The sequence below is a fragment of the Arvicanthis niloticus genome, chromosome 12 (genome assembly GCF_011762505.2).
Source record: "Arvicanthis niloticus isolate mArvNil1 chromosome 12, mArvNil1.pat.X, whole genome shotgun sequence".
Taxonomy (NCBI): domain Eukaryota; kingdom Metazoa; phylum Chordata; class Mammalia; order Rodentia; family Muridae; genus Arvicanthis; species Arvicanthis niloticus.
In genome coordinates, this window is record NC_047669.1 from 12,873,418 (window position 1) to 12,900,699 (window position 27,282).

At 37.4% G+C, this 27,282-nt stretch overlaps 1 protein-coding gene across 4 annotated transcripts in view; it reads left to right on the forward strand.

The window, feature by feature from the left end:
* The window catches only part of Tp63 (tumor protein p63), a 203,258-nt gene that overhangs the window by 67,145 nt on the left and 108,831 nt on the right, over positions 1-27,282 (forward strand). For all 4 annotated transcript variants that reach the window (XM_076942751.1, XM_076942750.1, XM_076942749.1 and 1 more), the window contains exons 3-4: positions 7,304-7,432; positions 8,177-8,309. In XM_076942751.1, coding sequence (XP_076798866.1) covers positions 7,304-7,432; positions 8,177-8,309 — 262 coding nt within the window. The remainder of the gene's footprint in view (positions 1-7,303; positions 7,433-8,176; positions 8,310-27,282) is intronic.

A 27,282-nucleotide genomic window follows, 5' to 3' on the forward strand; every position in this document is an offset into this window, starting at 1 on the left:
GTGTAGTGCTGAAATGGTACGTGAGTACTGGGGCTTCGCCCAATGGAGAGCACTTGCTTAGCCATGCTCAAGGTTCAGAGTTCAGTCCCTAGTGCTGCCAGAAACATTTGAAAAGTGCTATCTGAATGAACATGGCTGTGACACATTGCCTACTTCAGGATAGACATTTAGAGAAAATTTAATTTTTATCAAGGCAGTTAGAACTCGAGTCTGAAATGTTTCTGAATCCTCAAGCTATGAGCTTTTATACAATGTGTCTAAGTCTTAGGAACTTGGGGGATTTTGAATCAGAGTAGCTGATGTGTTAAATACTCATCTTGAAATCTGTTCATGGCTTTACTTAGAGTAGCTTAGTGATTGTCAAAGAAGCTGATTTTATGCAATCCTAAGGATAAATTTATTCCTTTGGGACCTTTAGAGGCTGGAGGGTACAGTAAAGAGACAATTCACCAAAAGGCTTCACGATGTTCTTTGGCCTCCTTAAAGATAAATATCAATAATTACTATCATTAATATCAAAAATGCTAATTATTATGATCATGGCAGAGTAACTCTAAGATTTTAAGGGTTTCTGAATTAAAAATGTAAAAGGAATTCTGTGATCTCAAACGCTTCAGAGACCAACCAGAAGGCCATCTTATGGAAGATCTAGAGAGCTTGGTAAGAAACTACCAACCAATAATTTGATGAACTGGATGGGTAGATAGATAAGATAGATAGATAGATAGATAGATAGATAATTAGATAATTAGATTAGAATGAGAAGTCAAGCTGAGAGTTTGATCAACTTTTACCTGGGAGTTGAAGAGATTCCCTGAGAATTTCAATGATCAAAGTCTCTTGAGCACTAAAGATGTTGGTTGTATTTTCACTTTTGTGTACATTTGTAGATTCCCATTCCTCACCACCCTTCCTCCCACTGGAAAGATGCTGAGGCTTTTTGAATGCTCACAGGGCTGAGCTACATCCAGAGCCCGTCTTCCCACACTGCACTTCAAAGTCAACTCCTGCTGATGTTACTGGATTCATAACCTTGACTTCCCTGTATTTCTAAGAACTTAGGGACCAAAATTGCAAAGTAAACTTATTTACCAAATAGCCAGACTAGAAGTAGAAGTGCTACTGATTTATCTGTTTCCAGATGCATTTCATTTTTTATGTTAGAAGACAAAACAAGACCAGAAAATGCACATCTAATGGATTCTGCCTTGAGGAAAGGTCACCCGTGCTCATGATTCTCCCTGTGCTCTGTTACAGACACAGGGGACTTGCGTTTTGTTTGTACTTAAATATAAGCTGGGGAAAAATGGAATTAAAGTTCTTCTCCCAACCACTCTGAAAGAAAAAAATTCTGATTTTGTTGGCAGTGGAATTCCTACCCACTTTGGGTCTGGCAGTTCTTTATCTCTAGGTCCATTTCTCTGAAGGGTTTTGACTATTCTTATCTTTCCTTGGTAGGCCAGCTTCAACTCAGATGCCTCTGTGCCTATTAAACATACTTTGCACGTAGTCTGATAGATGGGACAGGTTATATCTCTTCCACCAGGGCTTCTGTGTAGGGTATTAAATGGCAGTTACAATGGCATCAAGAGACTACAAGGGGGCCACACAATCTAGAAATATTATTCTCTTATCATTACTAGTTTTTAACTGCCATTTCATATCCATCTCGCTGACATGCTTATGGTGATAAAATACATTCAATAGTTATTTAAAAAACATTAAAATAATCTAAATATTAAAATCCCATGGATCCAAAGTTTTATGGGTAATGAAAACTAGACATTATATATGTAATTTAGTAAGGCATGACTTTGAAACAACACAATCTTGCATTAAGTCCCAGCTTTATCATTTACTGCCTGAGTGAACTAGAATAACCTGCTTCTCCTCTATGAGGTTAGAGGGCCTCTGCAGAACTGGAAAAGCAGGCCCCATACAGAGTGCACCTTAATCCACAGTAAGGCTCTGCTGCAAATGATCAGACAAGCAGAGCGCACACTGAAAGGAATGACCTGGGTTGGCTTTGCTGACCCTCAGAAGGTCATAATCCAGTGGAGAAATTAGAAATTTGTTTACAAAATGTTGCGATAAAGGGTAAACATCGAACAAAAAATTAAAGTCACTTTATTAATCACATCCATGAAAAAAGCTTTTGAGAAAGCTACATGCTCCATTCATTTGCTAACCCCTCAGCCCGGCTTCTCACTTATTAGAGTGTCAGTAGATGGCTACCCATGAAACACTCTCCAAGACTATTATGTACATTATTTCAGAGAGATGGAACTGAATTCACAGAGAATTTTACTTTTTTAACTAAGCCATCCTACCATATTTTCTTTGAAAATGGCTTTCAGGAACATTGATGGTAGACATTAAGATGATTAAGAAGAGATGGGTTTTCAATATATATTTTGGTGTGTTTAGTATTTTAGTGTAATTGTCTTTTCAACTTGTTTCATAATGATAAGTTCAAATAATAGCTCTGAAGTGATTAACCATTCCTTGGAAAGTCCCAGGGAATTTATCAACAGCCAACACTGCAGCACAGTGATGGATTTCAAGCAAGCTGAGGCTGTGGGAACCTCAGTGGTGCTGTGACATTATTGAGGGGAGATGAACCTGACACACTACAGATCCTTCATAGCCAGGACTTGGGCAACAGCACATCCTTCAACCTATGTCAGTTCCAGTGTGATCCTAGCAAGAGAGGAGGATTCCTGGAAATGCTTCTCTTCTTCCTACCACAGTCATTGAGACCTGGTGGAGAGTGCTTAGAGTCAGAAAACCTGGTAGCAGCATTAAGTTTCCAGCTTCTTACTAACTCTTATCATTTCTGGTTGCTGATTTAGGGCAAGTTTTGTAGAATCAAGTCAATTTTTAGGTTTGAATATACACATCTATATGTTCTGAAGGGAAATACGGTGACTTTATTTTTAAAACAATTCCCCAATATTTATATTGTTGGAGGGATGATAAGTATGGTGGTGCTAAAAAGCCATAGGTGGCCCAGGGGTAGTTAAGACATAGCGTCTTGTGTACTAATTTATTTTTAAAGACTGAGAAAAGAACCAAGTTAAAGCTGGCCTGATTGTTGTTGTTTGGTATGGTGTTTTAGCCTAGCCTTTCCAACCAGTAAATGAGTAGACTCAAGCTAGAAGTGATGTCTTCTACAAGAACGGGAAAGCAAAAGCAGATGTCAACTGTCAACTGATATATAACCCCTTGGTGTTTTCCAGTAACATCTACAAAGAAAAGTGTTCTTTAATAAGTTAATATAAAGGGTTAAGGATAGGTTTTTTTTTCCCTTAGGAAAAAAAGCTATAAAAAAACCCAGAAGAGTTTAGATGTGACTGGTTTGATAAAGTCCTGTGAAGGGAGCCATTGTTGTGTGAGTAACTGATACTGAGATTCAGCCATAGGCAAAGACTTGAACAGGGCAAGGCTCACTTCACCCTTCCTGCTCTATGGTACTGGGTGACCTCGCCATCCCCCTCCTCTATAGTGATTTGCATGCTGATTTACAGAACAAGACTTAACTCTCAAGTTTACAAGGGAGATACTTGAACCTGTGCTAATGTAAACCTTGACCTCCTTCCCCTTCTTTCTCTTCCCTTCCCCTCTCCTCACCACCCTTCTTTTTCTTCCGCTACATCTGCCTTTCCCTCTCATTCTGTCCTCTCCCTTTGAAGGTCAATATTTCAACAGTCGACATTTCTAAATTTTTGTCATTTTAGAGGTAAGAAATCCACACAGTTTAAGATGAAGTTTATTTAGCAAAGTGAAGCGAAGGATACCATACTCTAGAAGCAGTGACTGGAGCCACATGTTGGAAAGGAACAGTATGTTTCAAAGGATGCAAGTGTCAGCCCACTGGTTCTGCATTGTATAATTTTTAAAAATGTCTATGAACATGTATGTACAGGTGACATAGAAATGTGTATGAATATGTATGATATAGGTTACTAATAGGAAGTGACACTTCTCTCAAATGCTGGAATGCTAGAGGACTGGATCTTGCTTTTTAAGTTTTTGTCTTTTATTTTTTTTTTTAAAAAAATGGTATTGTTTGTTTGTGTATGTGTATGTATGTATGTATGTATGTGTATGTATGTATATGTGTCCCCATATCATGTATGTGCACAAACCCACAGAGCCCAGGAGAAGGCATCAAATCCACTGGAACTAGAGTTACAGGTGGTGTATACCACCAGACAAGAGTGTTGTGAGGCAAACTGGAGTCCCCTGGAAGAGCACCAAATGTTTGTAAACACTTAGCCATATCTACAGCTCCATTTTATGGTATTCATTATCCAGGTTCAATGAAAAGGTTCACAAGAGAATGATAGGGGAATATAGAGTCAAACTATGTTCCAAATGATACTATGATGTTTAAGGTTTTTTATTTTGTTTTGATTTTTGTTCTTTTAAATTTAGATCCTTTATTAGTGTACATGTGTAGATGCTAGGGAAGTTCCCTTGGTATCTTAGTTTCTGATACAATTGGAAGACACTAACTACAGCTTCAGGAGTTTTTAGCAACAATGACGTATTCTCAACATTGGAAAAAATGCTTCAGAAGATAGATATGTGGGTTTTCTTGGTTTCCTCACATCTGTCTCGTGATCTACTCAGTCTTACAAATACAAGACTATACCTATGAAATTTTATATACAGTTTAGACTTTGAATTGTATAAATATTTTTCCCTCTCTCTGTTGTCTTGTCTAGCTTGCTAACCACAATGTGCTAAATATCATTTTAAGTCCTTCCACTATACAATATCCAGACAGATCAGTACTATGTATGTGTGTGTGTGTGTATACACACACACACACACACACACATGAAAAGATTGTGAATTTCATTGAAGTCAGTGTCCTAGCTGTGATAGTAGATGATAATTTTTGTAAGATAGATACTTCCATGATTCAAAATTGGGTAAATGATACTTAAAATCTTTTTATAATATCTATTGTAATTATTTATAAATCTGTACTTAACTTGAGGTTAAAAAGTAGTTCATTAAAATGGCTTATAAGGGCGATGGTGGCGCACGCCTTTAATCCCAGCACTTGGGAGGCAGAGGCAGGCGGATTTCTGAGTTCGAGGCCAGCCTGGTCTACAGAGTGAGTTCCAGGACAGCCAGGGCTATACAGAGAAACCCTGTCTCAAAAAAAAAATGGCTTATAAAAGAATTATTGAAATGGCTGGCTCATTGGTCCAGAGTCTGTACTGCAGAGTTTGTATCCAAGTAGCCATAACTGGAAGGTCCCAACCACCTCTAAGTCCCTCTCCAAGAGATCCAATTCTCTGTTCTGCATTCTGCTAATACCTGCAGCCATGCACATATCCCTCACAGACACACATGTGTACACATGATTAAAAGTGAACATTAAATCTTTAAAGAATAACTTACAAAAAAGTAGCTTCCAATGTAAGTCCTAGCGCCCATGCTTCTTTTGACACAGAATGCAAGTTTCATATCTTCACCCATTGCATAGCACATTCTGGATACAGATAATGCATAGCCTTTACATAGAGCTGCATCAGATCATTTCACGTGCACCAAGTCATTGTTCACCTTAACATTTCCTATACAACTGCAGCCCAAAGTAGAAGAGCCAGACTACTGGTTGACCTCCTTGCTATTCCACCTTCTCTGCACATCGGTTCTTCCTGCTCTGGCTAATTCTCCTGTCAGCCCCTTATCTCTTTTGGTCATGCAAAACTTACATCTCATGATTTTATAGAGTTGTTTATACATGCTCATTATAAATTGACTTTGTTTTATTCTCCACCGTGACCTACCAGAGGAGTGAGACAGTCAAACTCACCTTTTATTTCTAATACTCATATATTTCTTGGTGAAGAATGCATATTTTATTCATTATTTTTGTATATTGAACCTGATCAAATGAATGTGTTGCTGAGGTAGCTTGGTAATCATTTGTTATAAACCCAGTGTTGTTCTCTCCTACCCTGTCAGTAGAATATAGGATAAACATTTGAAAGGGGAAACAGTGGGCTGGAGAGATGGCTCAGTGGTTGAGAGTATTGACTACTCTTCCAGAAGTCCTGAGTTCAATTCCCAGCAGCCACATGGTGGCTCACAACCATCTGAAATGGGATCTAATGCTTGCTTCTGGTTTGTCTGAAGACAGCCTTTAATCCCAGCACTTGGGAGGCAGAGGCAGGCAGATTTCTGAGTTCGAGGCCAGCCTGGTCTACCGAGTGAGTTCCAGGAGAGCCAAGGCTATACAGAGAAACCCTGTTTCGAAAAACCAAAATAAATAAAGAAAGAAAAGAAAAGAAAAAAGAAAAGAAAAGAAAGGGGAAGAGAATACTATCCTTATACACTATTAATTTGACTCTTTCTTATATTAATATCAATGATTTAAGAGCATAACTAATTTCATTCTGAGGTAAAATTAGGTTACTGATCATTATGGCAAATCACTACCCAGATTATCTAGGCAGATAATGTTTAGACTTGGAGAATATATCAACTGAGAAATCTGGAATTTCACTCAAGATAAACAGAGATGAAAGTTGAATTTAAAAAAGAAAAAAAAAAAAGGTATACTTGAGGACCTAGCAGCAAGATGAACAAATTGAGGTAACATTAATTGGCATAGCACCCTGGTGTTTGTTTATCCCTTCGTTAACTGGAATTCTAACTCTAATTAAGCAACACCTCCACACACACCAGGGTAACCAACTAGTGATTAAACAAAAAAGCCGTAGGTCCAGAAGTTGAGTTTATTGTCCTGGAGTGCTATGCTGAAATTGGAGTTACATGAGAAGTTATTAATCTAGGGTGAAATTTAAGTTCTCTGAAATCACTTCTGTATTTCAGTGCTACTTCTTACCTGCTGGAGGCAGAATGGGCAGATAATCAGTTGAGGCACTTATAAAATAGGTTTAATGATAGGTCGGAGTTGCCCTCAGATTTAATGAAGGGGTGTTTATTTTCTTTTTGAAATCTATGCTATGTTGGAAAGTGTGAGTACAGCATACAATAACAGTGCTATTAATTAAGAAAGATGAATTTGATTTAAAAAAAAAAGACTTGATTGTCTAGCAGTGGAAGTTCTGTCTTATTTTAGGGCAGAATTTAGCCCAAGAAGCTTTCTAAAGAAACCTCAATTGTGAAACTAAGGGATTGTGCTATGTATATTTGTATGACTTTATAGACTCATTGGTGTTTTCCAGATAGTTTCTGTTTTGGTGTAATTAGCCAAGGTCATGAATACAGGAACTATAATCTTAGCTTCATTTTTTTTTTTTTTTGTCCTTTTAAGTTTCATAGAAACCCCAGCTCATTTCTCTTGGAAAGAAAGTTATTACCGATCCGCCATGTCACAGAGCACCCAGCCAAGTGAGTTCCTCAGCCCAGAGGTGTTCCAGCATATCTGGGATTTTCTGGAACAGTAAGTATCAAATAATCAAGAAGTGTACTGGAACTGTTTAAAAATAGGTAAACACAAATGGCTGAAATAGCATTTACTACAGAATATGTCTAGACCAGTTTTTAAAAACTTACATTTTTTGAAGTTATTGCCTTCAATAGTATCTCTGCATTGAAAATAAAGTAGTTTTCTTTCTTTATAATTTCCAAAACCAAACGATCATCATTGCTGCAAAATAATATTACTGTAGATATTCTAAATGCCTCCCATCACCAATCTAAAACATTTTCACCAGTGTCTAGTGTCTGTCGCTCAATACCTATTCTCACCTGAAGTCTCTAAGAAGGTGAACCACCCCATTTCAGTAGTTCTTTTTATGTTTCTATAAGAAATGTTTATTGGTGTTTTAATCAAAAACAGATTTTAGTCAGTTAACATGAAGATGGAAAAGAGAATGCTAGCATGCTTACTACACACAGTTGAGCTTGTAGAATCTGAACAAAGCAGCCTCCCCTGTCTATCCATGTTAGCCTGCAGGTCATGCAGCAGAGATCAAGGCTCATACTTGTGAAATAGTATTTAGTTTGACTTTCCTCAGATTATACATATGGTAAATGGTTGAGTTAACATTCAAACCTGGGGTTTCTGATTATAAGCAAGGCCTTGACAACCTTGACACAGAAAATATCTGTTGTTTCTAGTTCGTTACATGTGCTGTAGTCTCTTCCAATGGGTAATCCACACCTTCCTCCTTTCTTGTGCTAGGCCTATATGCTCAGTACAGCCCATTGACTTGAACTTTGTGGATGAACCATCAGAAAATGGTGCAACAAACAAGATTGAGATTAGCATGGACTGTATCCGCATGCAAGACTCAGACCTCAGTGACCCCATGTGGGTGAGTGCACTTCCTCTTCCTGTGTGGGCGAGGCTATCCACAAATCAAAGTAGATGATTCTGATTCTACAACACCATTGCGGAGAGAGCAAATGCAGCCCACTGGGAAAGCATTAGCTGGGTTTTTGTAGATTCTGGCTCTTTCTCATCTTTCTGCAGTGAGTAGTGACAGAAGGTGGAAATGGTTTCTTACTTTTTGTTGTTTATTTTTCTGAGGGATTCTTCATGTTAAGCCTAAATCAGAGAGGGTAATGTCACCAGGGCTTTCACATTTGAGAAGCAGACACTGGACCTGCTTCTATCCAGCTTCATTCTACTGTTGCGTATGATCCATGCACATACTCAGGAAGTAAAGCACAAAGAAACACAAATGATGCATAAGCTATATTCTCTGGGTTTTTGACAGTGTTGTTCATGTTGTTAACTCTTTATTAAATGGTGAAACCATACTGGTGACTTCCACTTCTGCCTAGGTCTGGAGTATTACTGTTAATTTTGAAACAGATCCTGTATTAAGGAAAAACACTCCGGTAATTCCAAGCAAAGGTGAACCTGCCTTACAAAAGTTGGGTGTTTTTGTACTCAAGAGATTTTCTATTCTGACTCTTGTCTACATAAGAATAGAAAAAGTTACGAAGTTTAAAATCACAAGCCTTTAAATCCCCAGTCCCTGTCACTATTCAAGTTCACATTGATGTACTTGGTTTCCTAATGTTCCAGAATGTTCCGTTGTTTCCTTTTGTTGTTGAAAACATTCTCTTCCAAAATATAATTCCCAAGTGTTTCTTCCCTCTGTCCAACTCTTATATGTTCCCTCACTGCCTGCTTTGCCATGCTTTCCCTTGGAATCCTTTCTCTATCACTAGCCCCACCCACTGGAATTAAATACCATACCCCTGAAGCAACCATTGGGAAAACCTGTATTATATTCTGCATTACACAAGACTATACTTGTTTATTTCTCTGCCTTTTCAGAAATCAGGAGCTACATGTTTGTCGTTTGAGGGCTGAAGAGCACATAGCAAGAGTTCAGAAAAAAAAAATGTGGTGGGGTTTTGCCAGAGAGAAAAAATAAAACAAAACCAAAAAACCAAAACTAATAAGGCACTTGAAGTCTGGTATATTGGAATACCATGGAAGGAGAGAGAGAGAATGAATTTGATTAAATAAAGACATTTACCTTTCTCTAGATCCCCTGTTTTTAACCGAAAATAATTTATAATCGTCATAAATTATAGTTGAATATGAATTGTCAACTTCTATATTAGTTTCTTTCCAATACCGTCTTATCTTTATCTCTGTATACACATATTTGGATATGAATGGCGGTTACATAGATGGGGTCAAATTATAGCAGGTCTCAGCAGCAGGTATGGCAAAACTGAGTTTGTGCAGGATGCCAGTAATTAGTGTTCTGCTGTATAAATTAGAAAGTGGAGACTCTAAGATGCCGAGCCCCACTCAACTGCTGCACGGCTGTGTGGGGCTTTCCACTGCTCAGTAGCAGACTTTCTCGTTTCCATTATAGGTTAATTGCTAAATACCTTCTAAAGTCTACACATAAATTACTTTCCCCATCAATATAGTATTTTAATAAGTTGGGAATTCAGCCAATTCTTTTCTCACTACACAAGAAATACAACTCTATAAAGGGCATGAGGAGGCATGTCAGATTCTTAAGGACAGAAATTGAGAAATTCATCCTATGGTTTTATGATTTTTGATATGGCTAAGAAATAGAATCATAATGGTTTGGTCTGATTATTAATAAAGGAAATTAAAGTGTAGATGTTAAACTAGGTTATATTAAGTTGTAGATTCTGTGTGTCTTTTAAATTAGAATGTATTTTCTAATAATAAAATTAATTCTATTGGGATAGAGAATGAGATAAATAAAATGTCTCCAAAAAATGTATTTTAATCTATTTTTAGAGTGCATTAATGGTCCTTGATTCTGTTGTTTGATATATTGCTGTATTTCTCAGATTTCTTTTACTTTGGATCTGTGTTAGCATGTCTCTAATATGTTTGCAATATGGATTAAATATTAAGAGTTACACATTCTTCTCGGGGATGGATACTGGTCAAACAAGTATTTTGCATTTATTTGTGCTTTACCTTCATGCTAAATTAGATTTTTCTTTAAGGAAACTGACTGGTAATTACCTAAAATGCTCCATAGTTTTAAATCCTTACTGACTCATCTCAGATACACATGAGAAGTTGTTAGCTCTACATTATTAAAAAACTAATATCTAAGATGTGTGTGTATGCATGTGTATATATATATATATGTATATATAGGTATGTATGTGCATATATAGGTATGTATGTGATTGTATGTATATGTGTGTATGTATGTATATGTGTGTGCATGTGTGTATATATGTATGTATGTGTATATATAGTTATGTGTGTATGTATGTATATATATATATGTGTGTGTGTGTGTGTGTGTGTGTGTGTGTGTATTTGGTAAGGGTATAGGCCGTAGCACCTGTCTTAGCACATATCATAGTACTTTACATATATGATCCAGATTTACATAAAATTGTCATTATGTGTGTGAATCCAGACATACTTACTTTATGTCTTGTTTCTTATGATACAGATGAGGAAATCAGTCATTCGTTGAGAAAACCATGAAATATAATTAAAGGCAAATTGGGATAAAATTGTTCTTAAATTACTGGGAAGTGTGTATACTCTTATAAAACATTACAAAATAAGGATTGATTCAGACTGAGAAGTTACAATAATATGTTACAGAAAAGGTAATTTGTAATTAGGCTTTGAAATTTTAATAAAACTGATTAAATGGCAAGAAAAAATGTAATCTACATTTGGGAAACTGATATCATCAATGCATAGCTTGAAGACTATCAGAAATTTGAAGAGATAAAGCTAAAATTTTCAACTACAGAAAATATATATGGGAAAAAACTGAACATTAAAAACTAGAGTGTTTAGGGCTAGAGACATGACTCAGCTGTTAAAAGCAGAGATTCTCTTCTGACATTCTGTTCCCAGCACAGACCCTGATTGAAATTGAAAGACTCCACTGTAGCAGTTCCCAACCTGTGGATCATGACCCACTTGGGGGTTGCATATCAAATAACTACACATCAAGTATTTTCATTAAGATTCAAAGCAGTAGCAAAACTAGAGTTAAGAAGTAGCAATGAAACAGTTTTATGGTTGGGGTCACCACAACATGAAGAATATGTGTTAATGGGTCACAGCATTAAGAATGTTGAGAACCACTACGCTATAGAATGATATTCCCTTTTACACATTAGGTAGAATTTACCAATAAAATCATCTAGGCCTTTTTGGAAACTAGAAATTAAATTTCTTCATAAGACTGTTGATATTATTTTATCTTGGGCACATCTGGACAAAATAAAGTTTTTGAGAAAATGATACATTGAATCATAGTTGCTGAGCCCATGCACATAGAATTGTTTGGAATATTTCCTTTATATTCTATCAATACCAGAAAGATACATAATCATATATTCATTTATTAAGTTGGAAACTTTCAGTACCAGAGGCTTACTAATTTTGTTTAGCTTTCAGTAGAACACCTTACATTTGGCTTAAGCTTTTTTTTCTAATAGTATTCTCCACACCTTACATTTGTCTTAAACATTTTTTTCTAATAGTATTCTCTGACCAAACTGATTTTATTCATTTGCATTTCCACCTTTGGTGCCTTTGGTTTTATTTTGCAACCCCTCCCCTTACATTTTTCCTGAACTTTCCTTTTTCCTCCTTCTTCATCTCTTCCTCTCTTTGTCTCCCTCCTCATTTTTCTCATTTCTTTGTCTTTTTCCTCCCCTTCCTCCTCCTCCCTGCTTCTTTTTTCTGTCTTACCAACAGCCATCACTTTATCAAAGCTTTAATATCTAAGCATCCTCAGTAGATATTTGTATTATTGAGTTGATTATTTCCTTTGTTCTCTTTCTAAAGAGTTTAGCTTGACAACAATAAATTTCCTAATTGATACTGCTTTCGCTGCATCCAAGAGACACTGTCGTGATTCATGTGTTTCTCAGCTACTGTTTAGCTTTAAATATGTTTACACCTTTGGGGGACTTCAAATTTGATCCACTGGTGTTTAGAGTATAGCACTGAAACACAAGACAGCATGCTCTGCTTTTGTTATGTAGAAAGTTCTCTAGTAGCAACTAGATCCAGTTGGTTTTTGGGACTCTAGGGTCCCACATCCTCTCTGTTCTTCTATCTCCTGTTTTGGCTACAGTGTGTAGACATTTCCAAGCAATAATTATGGATCTTTCTGTCTTTCAAGTATTCAAGTGTTTTCTAAATATGTGTTAGATATATGATATCTACGATTAGTTATATTCATGGTGACTTCACCCTTTCTATAATTGTATAATCCTTCTATTAATTTCTTCTAGTGTACTTTGTCAGTCTACTTTGTCTTGAGAAATGATTAAGTGAACTGAAATTTCTAGTTATTTGATGTTTGCCTGAGGAGTCTTTCCTTCATTGTTTTACACTTATATCCTTGTATTTGAAATGAATTTCTCTTAATAATCTGTAATTGGATTTCTTACATGCATTTATAACAATCTTTGCCCTTTGTGCTATGCACACCATTTATATATAATGGAAGGTGTATGTTCTCTGACTGTGGCTGTTTTCTGTTTGTTCATCATTCCATCATTCCTGTTCCATTTATTCGGCCTTTTTAGAACAGTTGATCTCTCTTTTTTTTTAATGTTTTATTTTAATTAACCTATTTTGTCTTCAGTTGTCTTTGTAAAGTTTAATGGTAGCTCTAACAATCTCGGTTTTACCAAGAGTCCTCTGTCATTCACCAAGGAGTAACATAGACGAGAATGTAGACTAGAATATGGGAACTCTTGGCCTCTTTGTACTGAAGGCACACATCAGCAGACACTGAGTGTTACAGCAGAAACTGGCAGAGATTTCACTTTCAGCCACCTAAGCAGTGAACTAAAAAATTATGAGCTAATTTTGAGTACAATTCTTAACAGCTCTGATGTTCTTGCTTAGGGGAAAACTTTAGTTCTCACTCTGAACTCCAGTCACTATCAGTTACCAGAATGGTGTTTTCAAGGTAAACACAACCTATGCTTTTAAGCAGAGCAGTAAGACATCCTAAACTGTCATTCAGATTCTTGAGTCTATTGGAATTTATACCTTACACTTTAGTTTCTGCCGGTCCCCTCTGCCTCAGCTTGCAGGTGCACATGCACACATGAATGCACTCACATAGAATGTAATTTGAACTACACTTACATTATAATATTAGAAAAATCAAGTCAGTACAACTTTTGGCATATATGTTGTTTTAAGTCTGCCTCTGCCAAGTTTTATGATTTAAGTATCTATCAAGAATATACCCTCTGGAAAAAAAAAAAAAAACATTTTGAAGTTGCTTACAGAAATTACTCTGAGTAATTTAACTTAGACCAAGGAATTAGTAACTTACACACATGGCCTTTCCTGACTTCAAAAAATTCTGATGGGCTAGGCAAGAAGTAGTCATTTGTCATTTGCTATGTACCCTTGTCTCTAGGTTCCTGCGATGTGCATTATCCTCTGACTAAGCTTTGCACCAATGGGTAGAATTGCTACAAGGAAGGTATCATTCATTTTCTTCTTTTCACTTTCTCGGCTTCCAGGAGACCTCTACAGTCCTTCCCGTATCATCCCAACCCTCATCCTCTGATCCTTAACTCTCCTACATTAGCTACACACTTTTCTGGTCATTTAGAGAACTGATTCAAACAGTATTCATAGATTTGCTTAAAAGCTTTTGAAAATGTTCAATGAATACATTGCTATGAAGTTCTCCATGATTTATTTACCTTTTGTTGACAAATTATATCATGGGATTTGTAATGAAAACAACTGCTGTTGAATTTGTCTTCACCACTGTGAAGAGACTCCAGTAACATGTATCCATAAACAAGCCTTTCCTCATTTGTATAGAAAAGTCTAATAATGAATTTCTTTACCCAGGAGAATTATGATTTGCTTCATTCAGAATTCCTTATGTATATAAATATAGGGTCAATCACTTGCTATTTTTGTGGTCACTTGTCTATTTTGCATATAAGCCCTTTAAATACAGTAAATAGATTGTGCTTTAAAAATAATAGTAATGACTTTATCTAATTCTAAAACTATAAATTTAAGAACTTTATACACTCTCAAATGCATATATGGCCCTAAGTCATTATAATGCATATGAACATTACAATTTTCTTCCACTCTTCTTTTTAGATAAAAACCATCTTTTAAGTCATGTCATAATTAATTTTTTTCTTTTGTTGAAAATATTTTTAATATAATATATTGTGACTAGTCTTCCCTCCAACTTCTCCAGTTCCTCCCTACATCCTCTTCCATCCAGATCCATCCCTTTCTGTATCTGATTAGAAAACAAACAAGCTTCTAAAAAAATAATTATAAGTTGTTTTAAAGAAAAGAATAGCAAAAGCTAACACATCAGAATTGAACAAAACAAGCAAACTGGAGGAAAGTACTCCAAAAGAAGGCACAGAGACCTATTCGTTTGCATACTCAGAAATCTCATAAAAACATTAAATGAGAAGTCATAATATTAAGGCAAAGGGCTTATAAGGTAAAAAATAAAGAAGAAAAAATATAAATAAAATTATATTAAAATAAAGAATAAGAAGATAAATTTTTACAAAATGAAAAGGGAACAAGCTACATCCAACAATGCCACTGAGTTCATTTCTGCTTGGCCATTTGTTGCTGGACCAGAAGCCTGCCCTCTAGTTTGTTACTCCAGCGAGACTCCCTAGGAGAAAACTCAATTTTCATTTGCAAGTGGCTATAATTTGGAGACAGCTTTGAGTGTTAGGTTAGGTATAGAAGCATGTGTGTCACATCTTCTGTTGACCCCAGGACCCCATCTACTACAGACTCTTGCAAGCCTTGTGCTTGCTGCCTCAGTCTCTGTGAGTTCAATATGTGTGTCAATCCTGCTGATTGTGAGGGCCTTGTGTTCTTAATAACTTCTATCTCCTCTGAAACTTATACCCTCTCTGCCCCTTCTTCAGTGGGGGTTCCCCGAGCCCTGAAAGAAAAGATTTGATGGAGACATTCCATTTAGGGCTGCGTATTTCAAGGTCTCTCATTCTCTGCATATCTAGCTGTAGGTCTCTGTTTTTCTTTCCATCTGCTAGACGAAGAGGCTTCTCTGAGGATGGCTGAGCAAGGCACTGATCTATGAGCATAGCATAATGTCATTAGGAGTCATTGTATTTCTACTTCAGTTCTATCCCATTGATCGACATGTGTGTTTTAAAACCAATACCATACTGGTTTTATTACTGTAGCCTTGCAGTACAACATGAAATCAGGACAGGTGATATTTCCAGCAGTTCTTTTATTGTTCAGGACTGTTTTAGCTATCTTAGTTTTGTTTGTTTTTGTTTGTTTGTTTGTTTCCATAAGAAGTTGCAAGTAGTTATTTTAAGATCTGTGAAGAATGTGTTAGAGCTTGGTGGTAATTGCATCGAATTTGTAGATTGCTTTTGTTAGAATGGCCATTTTCACTATATTAATCCTACTGACCCATGAGTTGGGGTATGGTTATATCAATTTTTACTCAATTTTAGAAAGTCTTTAATTTCTTAATTTTTGTCTTGACCCTTGTTTTATTGAGTAGTGATTTGTCCAATTTCCATGAGTTTATAAGATTTCTGTTGTTGATACCCAGCTGTAATTCATGGTGGTCAGATAGAATGTACCAGTGAGCTATTTCAATTTTCTTATATCTGTTGAGATTTACTTTGTGTCTGAGTATGTGATCAGATTTAGAATAAGTTCCATAAGGTGCTGAGAAGTTAAATTCCTTTGTGTTTGGTTAAAATCTTCTGTAAATAGCCACTAAACCATTTAATTTATAACATCCATTAGCTCCAGCATCCTTCTGTTTAGTTTTTGTCTGATTGACCAGTCTAATGGCAAGAATGGAGTATTGAAATCTCCCACTATTGGTGTTTGAGGATCAATATGTGATTGAAACTGTAGAGTGTTTCTTTTTATAAACTTGGGTCCTCTTTTGCTTGGTGCTTATATGGTTAGAATTGTAGTATCCTCTTAATGGATTTGTTTCTTGGATGAGTATTTAATGTCCTTTCCTATCTTCTGATAAGTTTTTGTTTGAAGACTAATTTGTCAGATATTAAAATAGCTATATTAGCTTGCTTCTGAAGTCCATTTTCTTGAAATACCTTTTTCCATGGTTTTACGATAATATGCTATCTATTGTTGATGTTAAGGTGTGTTTCTTGAATACAGCAGAAGGATGGGTCCTATATTCACATACTTTCTGTTAATCTATTTCTTTTTATTGGGGGAATTGAGGCTGTTGATGTTGAGAGTTATCAATGAACAATGTTTGTTGATTATTGCTATTTGGATCTTGTGATGGTGGTGATGGCAGTGGGGTGTGTGTGTGTGTGTGTGTGTGTGTGTGTGTTCCCTCTTTTAATTTGCTGGTCTGAGATTATTTGTGTTTTTTTTGCGTGTAGATTTATCTCTTTAGGTTGATATTTCCTTTTAGTGTCTTCTTGTGTACTGAATATATAGATAGATATAACTTAAATTTGATTTTATCTTAGAATGTCTTATTTTTTCCACCTATTGTGATAGAAAGTTTTGTTGAATATAGTAGTCTGGCCTGGAATCTATGGACTTTTAGAGTATGTAGAACATCTATAAAGGCCCTTCTGGCTTTTAGTGTGTCCTTTGAGAATTTGGGGGTTATTCTAATAGGTCTGTCATTATATGTTACATGGTCTCTTTCTCTAGCAGCTTTAAATTAATTAATTAATTAATTTAATTAAGCTTAATTAGTTAAGATTTTCACTTTTGTACATTCAGTGTTTTGAATATCGTATCCAAGGAGAATTTATTTTCCTGTCCAATCTACTTAGTGTTCTTTATGGTTTTTTGTACCTTGATAAGGACCTCCTTTTTTAGGTTGGGAAAATTTTGTTCTATGATGTTTTTTCCAAAAATATTTTCTCTGCCTTTGATCTGTGTTTGTTCTTCCTTAGATTTTTTTTTTTATAATGTCAGATTTCCTGGATGTTTTGTGGCAGAATTTTTTTTTCAGATTTGCCATTTTCTTTGAGTGAAGTATCCACTTCTTCTATTATATCTTCAGTGCCTGAGAGTCTCTCTTCCATATTTTGTATTCTGTTGCTGAGACTTATGTGCTTATTCCAGTTCCTTGATTTTTCATTTCCATATTTCTTTCATTTTGGGTTTTCTTAATTCTATTTCTACTTTCAGGTCTTGCTTGGTATTCTTCAATTGCTTCCATTGTTGGTGTTATCACTGAATTTTTAAAATAGTTTATTTATTTCATCTTTAGGAACCTTTATCATATTCATAAAGGTAATTTTAAACTCTTTTTCTTATGCTTCAGCTGTTTTGCAATTCTCAGGACCTACTATGGTGGGGTTGTTGGACTCTAGTTGAAACACATTAACCTGGCTGTTATTGGTTATATTTTTATGCTAGAGTCTGGGCATCCAGGGTTGCAAAGATTGTAATTCTTACTAATATCTGGTCTTGTTTTTGTTTAGTGGGTGTATTGGCTCCTTGTTTTCTGTTTCCCTCTTTGGTTCTTGGGAGAGTGTTGTGGCTATGTGCTATGTGGTTGGAAGTTCTACTGATATTCAGATAAGTATGATCACTGGAGGTTCCAGATAAAATGTGTTCCTGCTTCCCTAGCTGGAGAATCATAAATACATTTTATAAAATTCTCTTTTATGTTTCTGTTATAGATCTTATTTACTTATCTTCACACACACACACCCTTAATTGCTGTAATACAGATTATTCAGATTTACCATTTTTAACTTTTCTGTTAGTAGAATTTTTAGAAAATATTTAGATATGGATGTTTTTCTATGATAGATACTTAAATGCATAATTACTGGGTAAAATTGTGTACACAATGGGCTTGTTTCCATGAATTTTTTTTCTTTTATCATTGTTGCTCTCTGTTTACATTTCTGTTAGCTGTGCAGGAGTGCTTACAAACTGGACATCATTTTGTATCTTCTAGGGAAAAATGCAAATATCTGTAGGAGACCAAAGTGTCCAGTGATTTGCACATCATACTGAAATGTCTCCTTTAGTGACACTTTTCTTTTCAGTCAAGTTACCTTAGGATTCATAAGGGTAGATATTTTTGCTGAAAAGAAGTAAGTCCTCTCAGAAACTGGAGCAGCTATCCCATGCATGGGTAGAATGTCCGTCACAAGGACAGTATGGAAAAGCCATGGTGGAAAAGCAGTGTGTAGAGAGTGTCTAGCATTCATCCTGGGGCACAGGAATGGCTAGGTCATTTTCAGCTTTTCCTCCAGCACTTCTTAACTTTCCTCTAGACGCTCTAGTAATCCACTCAGCTGGTAGACAGTATAGTTCATTCTGTGGATATAATTGAAACATGGCAGCAAGGAAACATTTCACTAAACAAAAATTCCTGAGCTACTCCTATGGAGTCTGTGTGCAATCACCTATGCTGCTTATGGGGACGCTCACTGTACACTTAGTTTAGACGGAGTTCAGATGTCTCCGACAGCAGACTGTTTTTCTCTTCTCTTCTTTGTATGGCCTAGCCAATAGGAAGACATCACTTTGTTCAAGAGTGCCAAGGGAGCGACTCTACCTTAAACACACATATGCATTTCAACCTTGAACAAACAAGCTGCTTAATAAAATAAGGGCAAGGGTTTTCTTTTCTTTCTTTCTTCTCTAGAAATTCACAAATATCACTTGACAGCTGACAGCTCTTCCCTTACAAAGGAGGCTGTTTGCTTTTTGCTTTGGTGTTTGGGTAAACTGCAGCCCACACTGGCAGAGAATGTATTGCCTAGGGGAAGGTGTTTGCAGTCCCTGTGTTTAATCTGAAAAGAAACCCTTTTCCTTCTCTCCCTCCCTCTCCTTCTGCACAGGGAGAGTTCGAAATGATAGCCCCAGGGGAATAGTTCCCTTAACACCTGTCTGTGGTGTAACCTCAGCAAAGTTACTTAAGACACTGTGCTCAGTGTGTCCGAATTCACGATGAACAAGTTGAAAAGGACAGATAAACAGACAGGGATTTCAGCAGACACGGGGAGCTGGTGGTGACCTAGCGTCTTCTTTAAAAAGTTAGCAGGTTGACTTCCTAGCATGCTGACTCACAAAGAAGGAATACAAGCTTTCTTTCAGCCAGGAAATAGAGTTTCCACCTGAAAAGCTTGGAAAACTCTTAAGAAATTAAGGGAACTTGGGAAATGCTCTAGTGACTGGTACACCTTTCTACAATGACCAGACAGCTAAGAGCCACGTGACCCTTGGGACATTTCTGATAAGCATGAGATGGGGATGATCCCAGCTTTCTGAGCTTCTAGATCGACTCCCCTGGCTGCTGGGAGAAGTAATCTAAAGGGTTCAGGCTACAGCTAACTGTGTGCTCTGTCATTCACTATTTTGGTCCTCTTGGAAAAAGTACAAAATGATTTTCAGCCTCTGTCTCCCAGGCAGCAGAAGGAAGTTACTGACTGTCTACTCACAGTAGACAAACAATTTTGAGATGTCAATTTTGCATATAAAGTGGTTAAAGCAATACTTTTCATGAGTCTGGTCGTCAGTGGGAGTGTTTCTATGGTTAAAATGGGGTCTATTTAAAAAAAAAAAAACTGTGAAATTTTAATTCCAAGTGCAGCAATTATCAATGAAGAAAGAAAATAATGAAAATTTTATATATTCTTCCTTTTGAAAATCAGGTGTTACTTTTTGTGAAATGGGACTTGGCCACTCTTTCTGACTTAAACTTGGGCGGGGTTGGGTTGAGGGTTTTCTAATTTTGTTTGTATTCTTTTGCCTTTTTGAAACCATAACTAAAATTTCAAAGCAGACTTCCTTTAAAAACCAGTATAGATTTTTTTTGTACATTTGGGTCCCATAGAACTCACTAAGAAACATACATTTCTTTTATGCAATAATTTATATATTCCTCGCTTGTACTTTACTGGTTTTACAGTATTCTTTTCCAGTGAAGTGATAAGGAACATGAACTTTAGTGGCTCAACACACGTTTACACCTGGGTTTCATCCTTAGCATAATAGTGAAGTCAGTTCTGAATAGACCCAAGACATGGTTTAATTTTCAAAACATGTTGAGGACCAACAGCATCAAGATTAGTCAGGAATTTAAGAGCTGGGAATTCTTGGCTATCACTCTGGAGACAGAGTCAAAAACTGATGGGAAAATGACACTGTGGGTCCTTCCACACACCCTGTGGGTGCTTGTGATAGAACTGCTTGGGCAAATATTTAATACATGTTATTATAGCAACATTCTGGGTGTGCATGTGTGTGCATGTGTGTTCGTGTGCGTGAGAGAGACTGGGAAAAGACACAAAACTGTAAACACAAAGAAGAAACTTTTAGAATAATGTCTACTCTAAAATTGGTATTCCTGACTGTGACTCATATTAAAATATGTGCAAACGTTTACTGCATTATAGAATGTAGAAAATTAGGGGTAAATCCAGGCATGGTGCTTGGGGCACATATGCATAGTGGCAGCTATGTGGGAGCAGGAAGCATGAGTATCATTTGAACTTTTGGGTTTGAGACTAGCCAGAGCCCAAAGGAAGACCCCATATCAAAAGATAAATAAATCAAAGGTTAAGTGTAACTATTGATAAAATATATCCACTGAATTTTGACCTGTATATGTGTTGCCAGAAAGAAATAGATGAATTATATCGCCTTCAATTTAATTTTAAAAATTATTAAGTTTCTTAAAATTTCATTCAATGTATTTTGGTTATATTCTCTTTTTCTGCCCCTAGCTTGTGTTTTCTTAATCATGGAGGGAGTTCATTCAAATGTCTTCCCTGGAAGAGACTTAAATGTCAATGCAAATTCTTAATTGAACAAGCGGGTAGTGATAGTCTACAGAATTCTACAGAATTCGTGACTCTGTCAGAGATACTCGGGAAACTTTGCTGATTGAATAATGAGAAATGAATAGAAAATATGAAAAATATGTGCTTATCCATGAATAATAGGCCAGTGTTCAATCATATACAGTGACTGTCGTGGCTCCAGGGACAATCTTCACAAGGTTCTGTATTAAGTTAACAGTGTTTACTGGCAGTGAGCATTTTAGTGGGCTGGTATCAGGCTGATAGCTGTAGTCATGCTTAGTCTGCAAAATGACTGAATAAATGGGAATAAAAAAAATCTTTTTTCAAGCAACTTACAAGTCCCAAGGGAAGGAACTCCTATAACCACACTTGTTGAGGTGGAAAGGGAAACTCTACGTGTGACACCAGCAGGAATTCTGAAGACCTTGTTTCCATCGGAAAGCTGGACAAATAATGTTGTTTAAAAGAAAAAACAATGGAGTATTCCTGGAGACGGGAATGACTCAAGACCAAGATTCCAGGATTTAGCTTAAATACATCAAGCACTGAGTGTAAGGTAATGAATGGCAGTGCTTACAAAGACTGGAAAGCTACATGAGTCACCTAGTGACTCAGATGACAATTTGGAGTCTTTCCCGGAACAGGAGGGATATAGCTCAGTTGGTAGGACCCTTGTATAGAACTCACAGCTCTGGGTTCAAGCGTGAACACTTCATGAATCAGGCCTGGTGATATGTACCTGTAATGTCAATACTCAGGAGGTGGAACTGAGGACACCAGAAACTCAAAAGCTACCCTCACCTACCTACACAACCAGTGTGAAGGCAAATTTGGAATCCTTGAGACCCTGTCTCCAAACAGGCAACGAAATTTCCCAAACAACACAAACCAGAAGAGCAGTTTCCTGGAAACTGAAACACAGAGCATAGGCAAGGACCATAGAGTGCTCAGGTAGCAACAGGAATAAAAGCAAGTGTTCTTCTCTTAGTTCTTTTAGTTTCAATATCATAAGAGGAACACGTCTCACAAACTGTGACATAAGAGCAATGGTGACGGAGTGCTAGGGATGAGGAGTAACACAAAGCTGAGAAAGGCCAAGGACAGCATGTGTTAGTACTGATTGGAAGGGTCACAGAGACCTCTCCAGGGCAAAAGGAAAACAGTGGATATGCATGACGTTCACACCTTCTGTGTGCAGTCTACACACCTCCTAGAGAACTGTCCAGAGCCCTCCTTTCCCTTGATGCTCATCTGCATTTGAGGATCGAGGTGCCAACGGAAGTAGCCTGCCCTTAACTCCGAGAGTTTAATTGTTGCCTCTTCTGCCTGGTAAAGCTACTCTTTGTGTTTAGAACAGATGTTGTATGGTTCTTTTCTGTATTAAAAGAAAAAGTCAGAACAGCAACAATAACAAAAAGGAACAGGTCCAGCTCCTCTGCATTTACTCTTCTGCCAAGAAGCTGAGCGCTCTTAATGGGTATTACTTAAGTCATTTCGTGCCACACCTTCTTAAGGCAGTGAAAAGAGCAGATAATTTTCATGTCTGACTGTTGAGCCTCTGTGCCACGGGATAGCAAAACAGAAACTATATTAGAAATAAAATCGTGATTTGTGCTCTTCAACCTTGCCACTTGCTTTTCTTGAAATCGGAGCTAGAAGGCCTTGTAAAATGTGACTTGGTAAAGTGACCTCTTCCTTAGACGTCTGGGCAGGTTAGCCCATTATTTGGGGATAGATGGAGCTTTATTGGGGTGACCCGGTTTGAGAGATGGCTACACTAGGTGAAGGAATGAGAGTCAGGCATCTTAGCTGCTAAATTCAAGACAAGCAGCCAACTTCCTATTTGACTATGTCATTAGAAAACAGACAACTCGGATGCTTGAAACTGACCCAACAGGAAAAAGGGAAGAAGGGTTTGGAGAAGGAAAACCATCCATTGTGTAAATAATTGATAAAGGAACCAGGTATTCCAATATGCCATTTCTGTTTTTTTTTTAAATAAAGGATACATCATAGCTCTTGGTCAGTTGCCTGTCATGAGAAGTGTTTTCAGTTGGAGGTTCTATATTATAACATGTTTAAAAGCATACAAACCTCTGTAGTAGTCAAATTTGGGTAAGAAATCTTGGCCTGGGAGTCATGAGTCTTGGGTTCTAGTCTCCACCCTGCTGACACTGATGGTTGTCTGTTGACGTACACCCATCACTTCTCCCTCAGGATTCAATTTCCTTAGAGGTAAGTAAGATCACAGGTTCCAGCTGCATGACACTTGTTTCTCTCATGCTCTGTGATGGCTGCATTTGCCAGTCCTTTGCTTCTGATTTCTGTCTGACTGAGAAACCTCTAGTGAGGTAATGTGGTCATGACAGAACCTAGGTGAGCCATTGCTAAAACAAGACCTCTTCGAAATAACACCCACACGGCCTAAAAATCTAGAGATTTTGGAACAATGTCTCTCTTGTTAGTTTTCCGTCGGGCGTGAGTGTTTTGAAAACTTAAAACAAAAGTCACTTTTCTCTATCTGAGAAAATGCCTGGCTCCCAGTCTGCCTTCTGTGAGGGTAAGGTGGGCCACAACAGATTGCCTTAGTAATGATTAGTCATAATGTGAGTCCTGTCTGGAGTGGAGAAAAGAGAGGTAGGTACCTTCTGTGGCTCTCCACTCCCTCACTGAAGCTGCCTCTATCTCCCTGGCCAGCCCCAGGCTGTGTTCCTTCCAAACAAGGACCTGCCTAACCAGTTCATTGGAATGTCTTTCCACAGACTATCTCCTCATTCAGATTTCTTCTGAAATTGAAACACACTAAAGACATAAATCACATTGCTGTTTTAAGTAGTAAATGTTGAACACACAACAATCTGCTGCCATTGCTTTTCCTTTGAGTGCACAGACCTATCCACAAAAGGAAAGAACAAAGGGAAAAGTGATTAAGCCCCATGCTGCCTTCTTCTGCTCAGGGACAACTTCTGTTTTTCTAGGTTGCATTTGTTCTAGGGGTGACTGGGATTAAGCCTTTTTGATGTAATCTTTCGTCCTATTGCACACCTCTCTCTGTCCTTCTCCTGCAGCCTACAGCTGGCTTTATGAAGATATTCACTATGTTTTCTTTGCCTGTTGGTGCTTTTGGGTCAGCAAATTATCAAGTGTGAAGCAAAAGATCTAAATTACAATCATCATACACCAACCCATGAAAAAGTATGCAAAAATGTTTTACTCTGATAAACGTTGTACCCATGGACTCCATGCTTCAAACTCCCATTCAGTGACCAATGGCATCTAAAGCCATAGCTGAAGGATTGGTGTGTTTCTCTCCCCTTTTTATAGTCTGTTTTCTTTATTTGGTTCTACAAAATATAAAGTAATAAAAGAAAAAGAATCATCTTGAATAGTACTGGCCGAGATCATTTTCATATGTGTATTTTCTTCTTTCTTTTACAGTCCAGTTGTTATCCCTCTCCCAGTCCACCCTCTGACAGTTCCTCATCCCATTCCTCCTCTCCAGTCTTCAAGAGGATATCCCTACCCCAATCCCCACCCCACCAGACCTCCCTACTTCCTGGGGCCTCTAGACTCTCAGAAGTTGGGTGTGTCTTCTCTCACTGAGGCCAGAGCAGGCAGTCCTCTGCTGTGTATATGTCAGGGGCCTCTTATCAGCTACTGAATGCTGCCTTGTTGGTGACTCAGTGTCTGACAGATCTCAGGCGTCTGGACTAGCTGAGATTGCTGATCTTCCTATGGGGTCTCCCTCCTCCTCAGCTTCAAGGCAAGATTATTTTTCTTATCCTGATTATGCGTAGTTTTTAACCAAGTAGAGATGGTTTGTATAATATATAATAAGTGAAGTGAGATTTGAAATGGGAATCTTGCAGGGGACCCAGGTTCAGTTCCTAGTACCCATGTTGTAGTTCATAACCATCCATAACTCTAGTTTCAGGGAATCTAATCTCCCATTCTAACCTTCATAGGTCCCAAGCATATACAGTACACATACATATATGCAAGCAAAACACTTATACACATAAAATAAAAAGAATTACATCCATCCTTCTCTAAGAGGGGAAAGTATGTCCATTTCTTGATTCGTGCAGTAGATAAGTTCAGTCTTATACAAGGTGAATTGATAGATTGTTCCTATTCAAACCTGAACATGGAAAAACTAAGACATTTTCTTTGCCAAATTTTGCTTTTCAAAATGTCTTCAGTGTCTCTTGAGTGGATCTGAAGTTCTGGTTTGGTTCTAGCATCTCTCTTGGTGCAGTCATGATGCCAGCTGCACCCATCAAGAGGATCAGCTTATGGCTGACACATCAGACATATTAGCTTGTGTCATATAGATAAGTTGCTGTACTAACTGAGGGGCCATGGAACCAACCCTTCACTGGCTGACCTGCAGAGCATGTTTAGATATTCACAGCCTTGAGAGCAGATTGTAGTACATGGAGCAAGCTGCAGAATCCATGTTCTGATTATAAAATCTCTAAGCATTTAACTGTGTTAACTGTGAGCCCATGATAACTGACACATAACACTAGTCCACTCCAAAATAATTGATATTCAAATCTAGATGAGAGGCTTTCTAAATAATTATATAGACATGTGAAAATACATATAGTATGTTGATACAATAAGTAAATTATATAATATTTCAATAGTAGACATTGATTTTAAAATATTGATTAAAATATTGATAGTGATTTGGGCTCTGTGTTGAAGTACCCTGGGTATCATAGTAACTAACTTTGAGTTTTAGGATTTCACTCTCCTTTTTTGGTGTGTGAGAATATGTGGTCATGCACATGCCAACAGCATCTGTGAAAGTCAGGTAACAAATTGCAAGGGCCAATACTTTCCTTCTACCATGTGGGCTTGGGGGATTGGACTCAGAAGTACAGGGATGTTTATAGAGATGGATGGAGGAATTCTGTTGTAAATTCAGCAAAAAGGTTCGTTAATGTAGCTTCTGGAGACCTGTCTAGTCCTGGTATTCCACTTACAAGTTATATGACATCAGACAAATTATGTCATTACCCCATGCATCTTTCTCATGTGTAAAATGGGATCATAATAATACTCCCTCTTGGGCTGATATATTAAGTCAGAACATGTATGGAAGGTGCTAAGGATTGTACTTTCATAAGAAGTGTCTAACAAATGTTCTCTGTTTTTATCCTGTGGCTATGCAAACATGTTATGCAAACATGTCCATATAAAACGTATGTGTTTATATTATATGCATATGAGTTTGTGTGTCCCTAAGTGCCTGAATGCAGAGGCCAGAGGAAAGAGGAAGACACAGAGTGTTTCTTTACCATTATACACCTTCTTGCATTGAAACAGAGTTTCCTGCTAGCTAAACCTGGCCTTGCTTAGGTAGGCTAGCCAGTGAGCTAAGAGGATCCACCTGACTTCACCTCTCAATGTTGGAATGACAGTCAAGTGCAGCCATGCCTGGCTTTATTTGTGGGTGCTAGGGATTTGAACTCATGTCCTCCTGCTTGCACAGCAAATGCCCTTACTCACCGAGTCATCTCCTTACCTTGCAGATAGGTATTTTTAAAAGTATCTGCTGTTACTACTTTAATAAGTTCTATTATCTTCCAAATCTCTGGTTCTGTATAATGATCGAGTTGGATAGCAGTGTAGAGAGTTATTTTTGGGTAAAAGGAAAGAATATTTTTCCTTAAGTTTATCGCTAATGACTCTGAGAATACTGGATTTTAGAAGTCATTTAGACACATCTGGCTGTGATTGATTTGTGAGAAAGCCAGGCCCTACCATCATCAGTTTGGACGGGATATTGTGGGCCCCTGGAATGTAAGGGCTTCGTTATACTTCTTTTTCCTGCTCTTGATTGAAAATTACTTCAAGAAATTATTCTTTTGTTGGATACTGGCAGAACAGTCTTCAATCCCAGGACTTAGGAGGCAGAAGCAGTTGGATCTCTGACTTTGAGGCCAGGCTGGTCTACAGAACAAATTCCAGGACAGCCAGGGCTACATACAG